The sequence below is a fragment of the Trichomycterus rosablanca genome, chromosome 7 (assembly GCF_030014385.1).
Source record: "Trichomycterus rosablanca isolate fTriRos1 chromosome 7, fTriRos1.hap1, whole genome shotgun sequence".
Taxonomy (NCBI): Eukaryota; Metazoa; Chordata; class Actinopteri; order Siluriformes; family Trichomycteridae; genus Trichomycterus; species Trichomycterus rosablanca.
The window spans coordinates 24,422,128-24,436,450 of record NC_085994.1 but is presented as its reverse complement, the minus strand read 5'-3'; the positions used below and the strand labels follow the sequence as shown (position 1 = coordinate 24,436,450).

At 41.9% G+C, this 14,323-nt stretch overlaps 1 protein-coding gene across 3 annotated transcripts in view; it reads left to right on the top strand.

Annotated features, from left to right (window-relative positions):
* The window catches only part of ift122 (intraflagellar transport 122 homolog (Chlamydomonas)), a 131,601-nt gene that overhangs the window by 97,945 nt on the left and 19,333 nt on the right, over window positions 1-14,323 (top strand). For all 3 annotated transcript variants that reach the window (XM_062999160.1, XM_062999162.1, XM_062999161.1), the window contains 2 exons: window positions 3,752-3,849; window positions 6,506-6,606. In XM_062999160.1, coding sequence (XP_062855230.1) covers window positions 3,752-3,849; window positions 6,506-6,606 — 199 coding nt within the window. The remainder of the gene's footprint in view (window positions 1-3,751; window positions 3,850-6,505; window positions 6,607-14,323) is intronic.

Here is a 14,323-nt window from a genome sequence, read left to right as displayed (position 1 = left end):
TTTGTATTTTCAATTCATCTCACTTGCATGTCTTTGGACTGTGGGAGGAAACCGGAGCAAACCCAAACAGAAAGCACCCGGAACGCTCCACTTGAGAATCAAACCCAGGACCTTCTTGCTGTGAGGCGACAGTACTACCCACCGAGCGACTGTGCTGCCCCTAATAGAGTATTAAAATAGTTACGCATACGCACCAAGTTAGGCCTCAGAACTAGCAAGTGCACTGTGTTTGTATAATGTTCATAACCTATGGGATTGCATAACAAATTACAAACCTAATTAATCTGTTGCACTACAGGGTGTCCCTAAAGTCTGGACACATAAGTTAATGCATATTTTCAATGCATTTTAATAAATATTTTTTTTAAACAACATTTTATTTCATTAGAATATTAATTAATAACATCTCCAATGTGTTTTCCACTATTTGTGATGCAATATGTATGTGTGTGTATTTTAGTAAACCTATAGTTAGTTATAGTTAATTACAAATAATAATAATAGAACAAACCTGTTGCTCTTTTTGGTATGGGAAATTGTGGAGTCAACTAACCATTCTTGTTACAAAGTGAATACAAAACATAGACATAAAACACAAAAGGTAAATCTGACTAGTGTATTTCTTAAATTCTAAAACTGGACTTGGCCTGGAAGCAGTAGAATCCTTCTCAGAACTCAAGTGTTCATTTCCTTTCATTTTCATGGTTTACCACCACTTAATCCTGGTCAGCGTCATGGTAAGTCTAGGTTCCCCAGAATTACATTCAGAAACACGCCCTGGACAGGATGCCAGTCCATTGCATAATCTGGGCCATCCCTCACTCCCTCAGACATAGCCAATCATGTCTCTGTCGACACCCAGCCATCAGATAGCATTGCTAACATTCTAACCCAGATCTCACTAAGCGGTCCTGTAGTTTCATTTACAGTCATTTTATTCTGAACTGAAATTTATGACATACTACAAGGATATTCAAGCAATTTATGTGGTTGAATGTAAGACTAAAATTAAAACCAAAAGTAATTTATTTCGATTTATTTTTATATTAATTTTACACAAACACATGTAAAGATAAAACACATACTTATAGAAAGCCACAAATACACCATGAAAGCCATGAAAATAAAAATAAAAATATAAATTATCCCAAGTTTTAAAGACAAGATCAAATAAGCAGCCTGAAACATAATACCTACAGTATCTTGCCATAACACATACGTGTTAAACATGGCATTAAAATACAAATAAAAAAATAAATATTACATTGCCAGAAGTGTAAGATCTGTATAAATGTATTTTTTGATCATTTTAAATAAAGGTAATTTTAATAAATTGTTTAAAATATTTTGTGTTGGCCGCTCAGGTGGCGCACCAGTAAATCACGCTTTCTAATACATCGTACTGAATCTCAGCTCTGCCATCCGGCTGGGCTGGGCGGCTGCATGAACAAATGAACAACGATTGGCTAGGATAGGGACTTATCATAACTGAGTGAATAATGTGGACAGGGTGTGGCTCTCTGTACACAAAGCTGATCCACATATTAACTCACCTCCTGCAGGTGAAAAGATGCAGTCGGCTACTGCGCACGTGTCGGAGGTGGCGTGTGTCAGTCTTGCTCTCCTCAATTGGGGTGAGGGTCAGCACCAGTGTATTGGACGTGCTAAAATCAGGAGAAAAAGGGAAAAAAATGCACACACACACACACACACACACACACACACACACACATATATATATATATATATATATACAGTGTATCACAAAAGTGAGTACACCCCTCACATTTCTGCAGATATTTAAGTATATCTTTTCATGGGACAACACTGACAAAATGACACTTTGACACAATGAAAAGTAGTCTGTGTGCAGCTTATATAACAGTGTAAATTGATTCTTCTCTCAAAAAAACTCAATATACAGCCATTAATGTCTAAACCACCGGCAACAAAAGTGAGTACACCCCTTAGTGAAAGTTCCTGAAGTGTCAATATTTTGTGTGGCCACCATTATTTTCCAGAACTGCCTTAACTCTCCTGGGAATGGAGTTTACCAGAGCTTCACAGGTTGCCACTGGAATGCTTTTCCACTCCTCCATGACGACATCACGGAGCTGGCGGATATTCGAGACTTTGCGCTCCTCCACCTTCCGCTTGAGGATTCCCCAAAGATGTTCTATTGGGTTTAGGTCTGGAGACATGCTTGGCCAGTCCATCACCTTTACCCTCAGCCTCTTCAATAAAGCAGTGGTCGTCTTAGAGGTGTGTTTGGGGTCATTATCATGCTGGAACACTGCCCTGTGACCCAGTTTCCGGAGGGAGGGGATCATGCTCTGCTTCAGTATTTCACAGTACATATTGGAGTTCATGTGTCCCTCAATGAAATGTAACTCCCCAACACCTGCTGCACTCATGCAGCCCCAGACCATGGCATTCCCACCACCATGCTTGACTGTAGGCATGACACACTTATCTTTGTACTCCTCACCTGATTTCCACCACACATGCTTGAGACAATCTGAACCAAACAAATTAATCTTGGTCTCATCAGACCATAGGACATGGTTCCAGTAATCCATGTCCTTTGTTGACATGTCTTCAGCAAACTGTTTGCGGGCTTTCTTGTGTAGAGACTTCAGAAGAGGCTTCCTTCTGGGGTGACAGCCATGCAGACCAATTTGATGTAGTGTGCGGCGTATGATCTGAGCACTGACAGGCTGACCCCCCACCTTTTCAATCTCTGCAGCAATGCTGACAGCACTCCTGCGCCTATCTTTCAAAGACAGCAGTTGGCTGTGACGCTGAGCACGTGCACTCAGCTTCTTTGGACGACCAACGCGAGGTCTGTTCTGAGTGGACCCTGCTCTTTTAAAACGCTGGATGATCTTGGCCACTGTGCTGCAGCTCAGTTTCAGGGTGTTGGCAATCTTCTTGTAGCCTTGGCCATCTTCATGTAGCGCAACAATTCGTCTTTTAAGATCCTCAGAGAGTTCTTTGCCATGAGGTGCCATGTTGGAACTTTCAGTGACCAATATGAGAGAGTGTGAGAGCTGTACTACTAAATTGAACACACCTGCTCCCTATGCACACCTGAGACCTAGTAACACTAACAAATCACATGACATTTTGGAGGGAAAATGACAAGCAGTGCTCAATTTGGACATTTAGGGGTGTAGTCTCTTAGGGGTGTACTCACTTTTGTTGCCGGTGGTTTAGACATTAATGGCTGTATATTGAGTTATTTTGAGGGAAGAATAAATTTACACTGTTATATAAGCTGCACACAGACTACTTTTCATTGTGTCAAAGTGTCATTTTGTCAGTGTTGTCCCATGAAAAGATATACTTAAATATCTGCAGAAATGTGAGGGGTGTACTCACTTTTGTGATACACTGTATATATAGATATAGATATATATTTATATTTGTGTTGGATTACTATAATGTATTCGTTATTCCAGATTAGCCCAAATAAATAAATAGAGTCTAAATAAATTATATATTTTTGGTGTCTTGCTCTCTTAAATAAAATAAAAAAATCTGGCATAATTTGTAAAAGTAAATTTTTATTATTTGTGTTCACCTTTCTTACTCATCATCAATATAATAGCAATACCATTGTGCATAATGTGAATCAGATTAATATCTGCACTTTGACGTAATTCTCAAAATGAAACACCAACCCACGCCCATGAAGCTAACCCACGCCCCCTCCGACACGTTCCCATGTTGTGTTTTTTTTTTCTTCTAGATATTGGTGAGACGAGGGAGGAGATGTTAAAAAAGTTTCACAGTTTTCAACACTTGGCTGAGCTGTACCACGTCTACCACTCAATTCATCGTTACATAGTAAGCCTGCTTATCCAGCACAACCCATTCTCCCCCAAACCTCATCTTTGTGTCTATTAGGTGCAGGACATGATTTACCACAGCACATAACAGTGAAAACCACATTTGTGATTTCAACATTTTTGGATTGGTTAATAATGGGTTTCAGCTCGACCATAATGAGTATGAATTTAGCACAGACTGGTATTTGTGTTCTGAGTCAGCATGATGGCGATCGTGTCTGCAAAACACATTCGTTTTTGTTGTTCACCACTCCAGTGATAGTTGTACTCATAATACACTCAAACAGAAATTTATATAAAGCTTATTTAACATTTTTAGGGCTAGATTTTTAATAAAATTATAAAAATGTAAAGATCACGGGACTCCAACACACAGGGAAAGTTAAATCTATTTATCTTTCCATACCCTTTATAGGGCAGATCTTATTTTGTACACTATAACTGTAACAAGCTCACTGAACATGGAGATCAGCAGCAGGGCTCGGTTAGGGATCCATTTTCTTCTGCCTTTTCAAATTTGGTTGGCAGGTGGGGAATGGAGGCACAGATTGATGTATCAGTTCCTAATCACTAATGCCTCATTAAGCGTTAATTTGCTCCAGGTGGAAGTGTTTCTATTCATCATGGTTTCTTCCTCACAGACTTGCCAGCTCCTCTGTTGGCAAACTGCTCATTTACTGGAACAGTGATACCGGTTTTGATTCGGTCTGGTTTTCTGCTGGCGTAAGAAGCCAACATACCTTTATCTTTTCTGAAATTGCAGTGACTCATTAAGAGTTAATTTGCTTCAGGTGGAAGTGTTTCTATTTATCATGGTTTCTCCCTCACAGACTTGCCAGCTTCTCTGTTGGCAACCTGCTTATTTACTGGAACAGTGATACCGGTTTTGATCCAGTCTGCTTTTCTGCTGGTGTTGGATGCCCCACAAAACAAGATATTAATAATGCCCCCAACCCTAAACCCTGAAACTAAGCACAATTAGTACCAGGTACCAGGCTTAGTTTGCTAAGCTGCAATCTTGATATACTGCATTTTAAATATATGCAAAGCACCAGCATGGTTGGTGTTAACACACAAACTATGGCAGTATAAGTGAGTTAAAATGGACTGGAATGGTGACCAAAACCCACAATGCATTATGTCACAAAACATTGTCCCAGGGTTATTGTGGTGTTTTTTGGCAAACATGAGTTGGAAGGTTATGTTTCTCATGGTCAGCAGTGGCTTTCAGCTTTCATCTTTGTCATGGATCCTATTTCTCCCAGTTTTTAACTGTCAGTTGCCTGCATTGTATCAGTAACCATTGTTACCTCGGATAAAAGTTAGTTTTGCTTTATTATGATTTTAACATCCTGTTTTACACTTTGGTTACATTCATGATATGACAAGTAGTTACAGGTTACATTTACATTTTTAACATTTAGAAGACGCTCTTATCCAGAGGGACTTGGAGCGACAGGTTACCTCAACGGTAAACATTTTCCTACTCTAGTTCAAGTAAACAACAGCCCAAGGATATGAATCTTCTGAAACACTGTTGCATCTTAGTTCTTAGACTAAGTGCTTAGTAAAGAGGTCTGTCTTTCTAATCGTCTTTTGAAAATGGTGAGAGACTCAGATGTTCGAACATACAGGGGAAGTTTGTTTCACCACTTGGATGTTACAGATGTTACAGCTAGGGCAGTTATAGCCTAGTGGTCTAGGTACTGGACTAGTAAGCAGAAGGTCGCTAGTTCAAGCCCCACCAATGCCAGGTTGCCACTGCTGGGCCCTTGAGGAAGGTCCTTAACAGCTATATAAACCAATCAGAGTTTCCGAATTTAGATTTTGCATTTCCCCAATATGCGTCATTCGAGTGAGCTGGCAATGAAAAAATGTCAGTGGCCTGCCATTGTACTTTAAGTTTACATTATATTGTATCGTATATCGCTACTTCTCAAAAGCATATCAAGATATGAGTTTTTTAGTCATATCGCCCAGCCCAACTACCCACTGATCACTGTTTGTTTGGATAAAAGCATCTATAAATTGTAAATGTTAAACAGTTTCTCCATTTAAAGACAGGACTTTTACTGTAGTTCTGTTTAATTCAACAAGAGTAATCAAGCCTAGTTGTGCTGGTTGATTTATGAAGTAATAGGTTGATTTCTTGGGCGGCACGGTGGCTCAGTGGGTAGCACTGTCGCCTCACAGCAAGAAGGTCCTGGGTCCTTTCTGTGCGGAGTTTGCATGTTCTCCCCGTGTCTATGTGGGTTTCCTCCGGGAGCTCCGGTTTCCTTCCACAGTCCAAAAACATGCCGTCAGGTTAATTGGAGACACTGAATTGCCCTATAGGTGAATGGGTGTGTGTATGAGTGTGTGTGTATGTGTGTCTGCCCTCCGATGGACTGGTGCCCCGTCCAGGGTGTTACTGTGTGCCTTGTGCCCACTGAAAAGCTGGGATAAGCTCCAGCACCCCCCGCAACCCTAATTGGATAAGCAGTTAAGAAAGGGAGTGGGAGAGGTTGATTTCTTGGACTTGGATTTTTGTTTCAAAATGAAATGTGTATTACATTTTATTCTAAGATTTAAGCTATTAAGCATGACATATGCAATAACACACACAAATGTACTCATCTTGCTTTAAATGTACCCCCTGTCATTCTCTGTTTCAGGTGGAGCCCTTTAGTTCAAGCATGCCAGAGACTCTCTTCAACCTCTCAAGATTTCTCTTCCACAACTTGACCAAGGATGTCCCACTGGGCATCTCCAAAGTGTATCCTTTATCAACAAACATTTACAGAACCAACAGCGCTTCATATTTGAAGGGTGCTTGTGGCAGTAGCAAGCTTTTTAAAGTGCTCACTTGAGTGAAGGACGTTTAAAGTGTGTACATCTAGCCCTTAACTGTGTGTGTGTGTGTGTGTGTGTGTGTGTGTGTGTGTGTGTGTGTGTGTGTTTGTGTGTGTGTGTGTGTGTGTGTGTGTGTGTGTGAGTGTGTGTGTGTGTTTGAGAGCTACACAGAGGCTCAGTCTTCACTAATGAAAAACAGTTAATGCAGAGACACTATAATTCAGTCACATCACCTTCAGAATTAGGAATTCAGATGAAGTGATATAAGTGATGAATCACTTAAGAGAAGTGTGTTGCTTCAGTCTGTCTGTAAATTAGAGAGAGAGCTAACAAGAACCGACATAAGGGTGTGAAGTAAAAAGAAGTGAATTTAGATGTGCAGCACTTTTGCCACTTTCATTTACTTGGCATTTGGACCTGTCTTAGATATCTCACTTCATCTCATCAGCACATCCTCTCTGTCTCTTTCTGTCTCGGATGCACGTCGTCCACGTCTCTCTTTCTTTCTATCACGCTTCGCTTACTGTCATTTTCCTCTTTTCTCTGGAGCTACCAGATGTTCATGACGATTAGACGACGAGCATATGGCAGCTACTCCCTATTTGATCATGAAAAGAATGTAAGAGTTGGGCGAAATATTACACAGAGGAAAATGGAATTAAAAAAAGATTTATAGCCGTGCGGTGTCCTACCTCACACGTAGGACTTGTGTTTGAATCGTAGAATATGGATTACTGCCGACGGTGCAAGCCAAACATTTACATTCACCTTGGATTTATAACTGCAGTATTGAGATTTAATTTACATTACATATATGGCATGTAGCAGATGCTTTCATCCCAGGCGACTTGGGACACTTGTGAACCCAACAGTGACAATGTGGCAGTGGTAAGGCTTGAACTGGCAACCATGTGATTACTATGTCACCTTAACGGCTGAGCTACCACTGCCCCAACAAATCAGCTTCAGTGATTACTGAATCAAAATATACACTGACTAGGCATAACATTATGACCACTGACAGGTGAAGTGAATAACACTGATTATCTCTTCATCACGGCACCTGTTAGTGGGTGGGATATATTAGGCAGCAAGTGAACATTTCATCCTCAAAGTTGATGTGTTAGACTGGGTCAGAGCATCTCCAAAACTGCAGCTCTTGTGGGGTGTTTCCAGTCTGCAGTGGTCAGTATCTATCAAAAGCGGTCCAAGGAAGGAACAGTGGTAAACCGGTGACAGGGTCATGGGGAGCGAAGGCTGGCCTGTGTGGTCCGATTTAACATTTCTGATGAAGTTAATGCTGGTTTTGATAGAAAGGTGTCAGAATACACAGTGCATCGCAGTTTGTTGTGTATGGGGCTGCATAGCCACAGACCAGTCAGGGTGCCCATTCTGACCTTTGTCCACTGCCAAAAGTGCCAACAATGGTCATGTGAGCATCAGAACTGGACCACGGAGCAATGGAAGAAGGTGGCCTGGTCTGATGAATCATGTTTTCTTTTACATCACGTGGATGGCCGGGTGCGTGTGCGTCGCTTACCTGGGGAACACATGGCACCAGGATGCACTATGGGAAGAAGGCAAGCCGGCGGAGGCAGTGTGATGCTTTGGGCAATGTTCTGCTGGGAAACCTTGGGTCCTGCCATCCATGTGGATGTTACTTTGACAAGTAGCACCTACTTAAGCATCGTTACAGACCATGTACACCCTTTCATGGAAACAGTATTCCCTGATGGCTGTGGCCTCTTTCAGCAGGATATTGCACCCTGCCACAAAGCAAAAATGCTTCAGGAATTGTTTGAGTAGCACAACAACGAGTTTGAGGTGTTGAATTGGCCTCCAAATTTCCCAGATCTCAATCCAATCGAGCATCTGTGGGATGTGCTGCAAACAAGTCTGATCCATGGAGGCCCCACCTCGCAACTTACAGGAGTTAAAGGATCTGCTGCTAACATCTTGGTGCCAGATACCACAGCACACCTTCAGGAGTCTAGTGGAGTCCATGCCTTGACAGGTCAGGGCTGTTTTGGCAGCAAAAGGGGGACCAACACAATATTAGGAAGATGGTCATAATGTTATGTCTGATCAGTGTACATACATCAACTAAGATTATTGATTTGTTGGTGTTGGAAATTCTATAATTTCATTCAACTTTGTAGCACAGCCTCCTAATTCCCTGTTAGTGATTGTTTGAGCATTCATGTGGAGCAGCTGTAAATCACAGTAGCCCACAATCACTGGAATCCAGGGTTCAAATAATCAGCTTTGCTATCGGCCCATCAGGTGCCTACATAGAGACATAATTGGCTATGTCTGAGAGACTGAGTGCTGGCCAAGGCCTTGTGATGGACCAGCGTCCTGTCTGGGTGTGTTACTGCATTGCACTGGGTGATAACAGTGAAACCGGTCCCACTAGATAAAGCGGTGGTGATGTTTTGCTATTTTTGGTTGCCTGTCAATATAAATAGGGTCAGTTTGACTGCACCAATTAAAAGTGCCAAAAGAGGAAACTTGTACAAGGTGGTGCAGTGGGATGTTCTGCTAGCACACCAGCGCTGGGATTTTGAACTCTTCAAATTCTAATTTCTGCTCTGCTACAGGTTTGGCACACCCTAGCAGGCACAGTTGGCAGTGCCTGCAGCAGACACTTGGCCACTAGTCCGCTGGGTGGGAAAAGACCAGACTTAAAAGTTAGTGGGGTCTTCAATGCTTTTTAAGGACTCTGGTTAGTAGCCTGAGGCACTGAAGTACAGAAATAGAGGAACATGGAAATCAATGTATGTGACTCTCCATGTGCAAGACTGGCCTCACGAGCAAATCCATTAAAGTACGGGCAAATAAAAGCAGGTTGTGGACTGTGCACACATCAGAGGGAGCATGTGTCAGGCAAATACACCCTCCTCAGGTGTGATCTGGGTCCCCAGCAGCGGAAAACTTGATTGGCTATGCTAAAATAGGAGAAAAGGGGAGAAAATAAATAAAGTTGTCACTTTATGCTCAGAGCAGGACCAAGGGAAGGAGCAGTGGTCGAGGCCCAGAGATGAATTGGCGTCCTGTTTTGGGTGTGTTTCTGCACTGTGCCAAATGATTTCAGGAAAAACCAGACCCACCGTGGCTCTGAACAGGTTAAAGTAGTGGTAAAATATGAAAATGAAATTAAAAAGCTAAAATATCTGATTGCATTTAGTTCATACAGTTGTCTAAATGCAACCCCAAATCAGAAAGAGTTGGGACAGCATGGAAAATGCAAATAAAATATAAATGCAGTGTTCTTTACATTTACTTTGACTTTTATTTGATTGCAGACAGGATGAACCTGAGATATTTCATGTTTTATCTGCTCAACTTCATTTCATTTGTTAAGAAACATCCATTACTGCATTTCAGGCCTGCAACACATTCCAAAAAAAGTTGGGACGGGGGCAATTTAGGGCTAGTAATGAGGTGTAAAAACGAACCGGTGATTGTAATCATGGTTTGGTACAAAATCAGCATCCAGGAAAGGAGTCTTTGATGAGCAAAGATGATCAGAGGATCTCCAGTTTGTCAACAAATGTGTGAGAAAATGATTGAAATGTTTAAAAATAATAAGCCTCAAAGAAATATTGGAGGGGATTTGAGTATTTCTCCCTTTACAGTGCATAATATCATTAAACGATTTAAGAAATCAGGAGGAATTTCGGTGTGTAAAGGCCAAAGGTGCAAGCTTAAGCTGAACGCCCGTGATCTTCCATCCCTCAGACGGCACTGCATCAAGAACCACCACTCAATAGCTGATATAAGTTACATGCACAAATGCCACTTAAATCTTTACTGTGCAAAAAAGAAGCCTTATGTTAACCATGTCCAGAAATGGCGTCGACTTTTCTGGGCTCTGAGGCATCTAGGATGGACCTTCACACAGTGGAAACGTGTATTGTGGTCAGAGGAATCAGCATTCCAGGTCTGTGTGCTCTGGATCAAAGACGAAAAGGACTATCCAGACTGTTATCATCTACAAGTCTAAAAGCCAGGGGACAAAATAAAAGCTGAAACACTAAATCACTTGGTATCCTCGGTGCCAAAACTTCTTTTAAGTGTGGTGAAATTACAAAGTGGTAAATGCTTAACTGTCCCAACTTTTTTTTGGAATGTGTTCCAGGACTGAAATGAAGGAATGGATGTTTATTAATAAATGAAATGAAGTTGAGCAGATAAAACATGAAATATCTCAGGTTCATCCTGTCTGCAATCAAATAAAAGTCAAAGTAAATGTAAGAAACTGTGTATTTTATTATTTGCATTTTCCATGCCGTCCCAACTTTTTCTGATTTGGGGTTGTATTTTATTTCTGTAAACACACTTACAGTTACCTCTGACTTGCTTATTAGTCGTCTAGACCCATATCTTCTGAAAAATGCTTTCTGACAGTGTCTTCTGTTAAAACACTATACAAACAGAACTGAATTAAATCGAGTTGAACTCATAAGCCACATCCTTCGTGTGCAGTTTAGAAAATATGGTGGGCAGCAAAATTAAAATAAGAACACCAACCGTGTGCCTGCATCAGCAAATGTGACAGGAATTGTGTACACGCTATAAAAAGAGGAAGTGAGACAAAGAAATGAGTAGGTGAATGAAAATAGAAAGAGTTGGCATTAGCAATAACGTACAAAGAAAAAGGCCGAGTAGTGATGAGTAAAGAATAAGGGAGCGACGGCGGCACTGGTGACGGAAAAATGCGAGCTGTCAGAAGAAATGATAGATGGTACTCTGCGCTGAGCGTATTTGCGTCCTTTCCGGAACTACCAGGTCTGCAGTTTTTCCCACAGAATTAAGAGCTGAAATTGCTGCCATTGGGTGTTTTGCATATATTCAATTAAAAATGCTGTAGAATAAATAGAAATTGACATTTGACTGACATGATTTACTTAAACTCAAATCATAACCCAAAAAAAAACGGCTTTACTACATAGCTTTGGGACAGTGGGAAATACAGCAGATTAGATTCATGTGAATGTGTCAGAGGTCAAATATTTCTTTAAGGCAGGGGTTTTCAACCTTTTTGGACATGCAGGCCCTTCCGTGTCCCCCCCTTCCCCATCAACCATCACACAGAAATCATTGCGAAAGCTCTTGACAAGCTAAAATAATATAATTAACATTGTGCACATCAAGTAGTCTGACTTGGCTACTGCTGTGGTAATAGCCAGTTTAATTAAGCCTCCGGGGAGGCACGGTGGCTAAGTGGGTAGCACTGTCACCTCACAGCAAGAAAGTCCTGGGTTTGATCCCCAGGTGGGGTGGTGTGTGGAGTTTGCATGTTCTCCTTGTGTCCGCGTGGGTTTCCTCAGGGTGTTCTGGTTTCCTCCAACAGCCAAAGACATGCAAGTGAGGTGAATTGGAGACATTAAATTGTCCATGACTGTGTTTGATATAACCTTTTATACAACAGTTAGTTCCGACCTTACAATCTGATTGGTTGAGAAGCGTTCTACACCACAACTTTTCAAACCACAACTGTATTACTCCGCTGACGCGTTGCCAGTAACGACAAGCTTCATGCACACAAGCCGCCGGTTGTTTTGTAGGCCTATTTGTGCTCATACACATCCAGAAATTGATGAAAATGGATCACTTTCAGATAACATTCGACCTGCAGCCCGTTTGGCCAGACTCCGAAGAAGAATGTGACAGCAAACGCACATCAAATTCTGATTCGGTAAACGCTGTTAGGTCGGCTGCAGTGATGGAAGAACAGCTGAATGCGCTGGAATTGGCGAGAAACTAACAGAATACAATTCGGCAAACAAGATCGCTTATTCATATTCGCGTATTATTTTTATTCCAAACTAGCGTTACTTTGTAGTATTAAACTATATGCCTTTTTTAGCCTACTGTGTTAATGCAGGGTAGGGAATTTTTACCGTTGCATAGCAGCAACTCATTCGTTGTGGAACTACTTTTTGGCGGAAGGTATTGTCAATATTAAAGCATATTCAGTATGAAATTCAGGGCTTCTTTGATTTATTTTCTTTCTTTATTTTGTAAAAACTGTTGTATAAAAGCAATAGAACATTTGAGGTCGTGTGTTATCGCGATAACACACTCCCTCTCGTGTTCTATTGCTTAAGTGAACTGATGAATCTTGTGTAATGAGTAACTACCGTTCCTGTCATGAATGTAACCAAAGTGTAACACATGACGTTAAAATCCTAATAAACGCAGCTCAGGTGGCGCAGCGGTAAAAACACACGCTGTTCACCAGAGCTGAGATCTCGAATACATCGTATCGAATCTCGGGTCTGCCTGTTGGCTGAGGCTGAGCGGCCACATGAACAACGATGGGCCTGTTGTTCAGATGGGGCGGGTGTAAGTCGGATAGGGACTCTCTCTCAGACTAGTGCGATTACGACCTCTGCTGGCTGGTTGGTGGGGCCTGCACGGAAATGGGAAAGGAGTACGGTAGAGGGTGTGGCCCTCCGTGCACAGCGCTGTACCGCACTGTGCTCATCAAGTGTGGGTGATAAGATGTTCGATTGCTGTGCACGTGTCGGAGGGGGCGTGGAGCAGCCTCATCCTCCCCAATCAGGAGCAGGGACCAGCATTAGTGAGAGGATGATTGACTGGCAGAAATTGGATGCACTAAAGTGGGAGAAAAAAAAACAACGTAATTTTTAATTTGTAGCATACAGTGGGGGAAATAAGTATTTGATCCCCTGCTGATTTTGTAAGTTTACCCCCTTACAAAGACTTGAACAGTCTATAATTTTTATGGAAGGTTTATTTTAACAGAGAGACAGAATATCAACAAAAAATCCCCAAAAAAAGTTATAAATTAATTTGTATTTAATTAAGGGAAATAAGTATTTGATCCCCTACCAACCAGCAAGAATTCTGACCCCCACAGATCGGTTATGTGCCCATGAGGCACACAAATTAGTCCTGTCCCTGTATAAAAGACTCCTGTCACAGAATCAGTTTCTTCCGTTCAAATCTCTCGACCACCATGGGCAAGACCAAAGAGCTATCAAAGGACGTCAGGGACAAGATTGTAGACCTGCACAAGGCTGGAATGGGCTACAAGACCATCAGCAAGAAGCTTGGTGAGAAAGAGACCACTGTTGGTGCGATAATTCGAAAATGGAAGAAATACAAGATCACAGTCAATCACCCTCACTCTGGAGCTCCATGCAAGATCTCACCTGGTGGGGTAAGAATAATTCTGAGAAAGGTGAGGTCAGTCCAGAATTACACGGGAGGAGCTTGTCAATGATCTCAAGGGAGCTGGGAGCAGAGAAATGCTGGATATGACCCCAAGAACACCATCCCCACTGGGCATCTCTCTGCCTCCAAACACGGCGAGTGAAGTTGATGCCAAAGAGCTCAATTTTGGTCTCATCTGACCATATCACATTCTCCCAAGCTTTCTCTGAATCATTCAGGTGTTCATTGGCAAACTTCAGACGGGCCTGTACATGAGCCTTCTTGAGCAAAGGGACTTTGCGGGCACTGCAGGATCTCAATCCATTATGGCGAAGTGTGTTACCAATGGTTTTCTTGGTGACTGTGCTCCCAGCTCCCTTGAGATCATTGACAAGCTCCTCCCGTGTAATTCTGGGCTGACCTCACCTTTCTCAGAATCATTCTTACCCCACCAG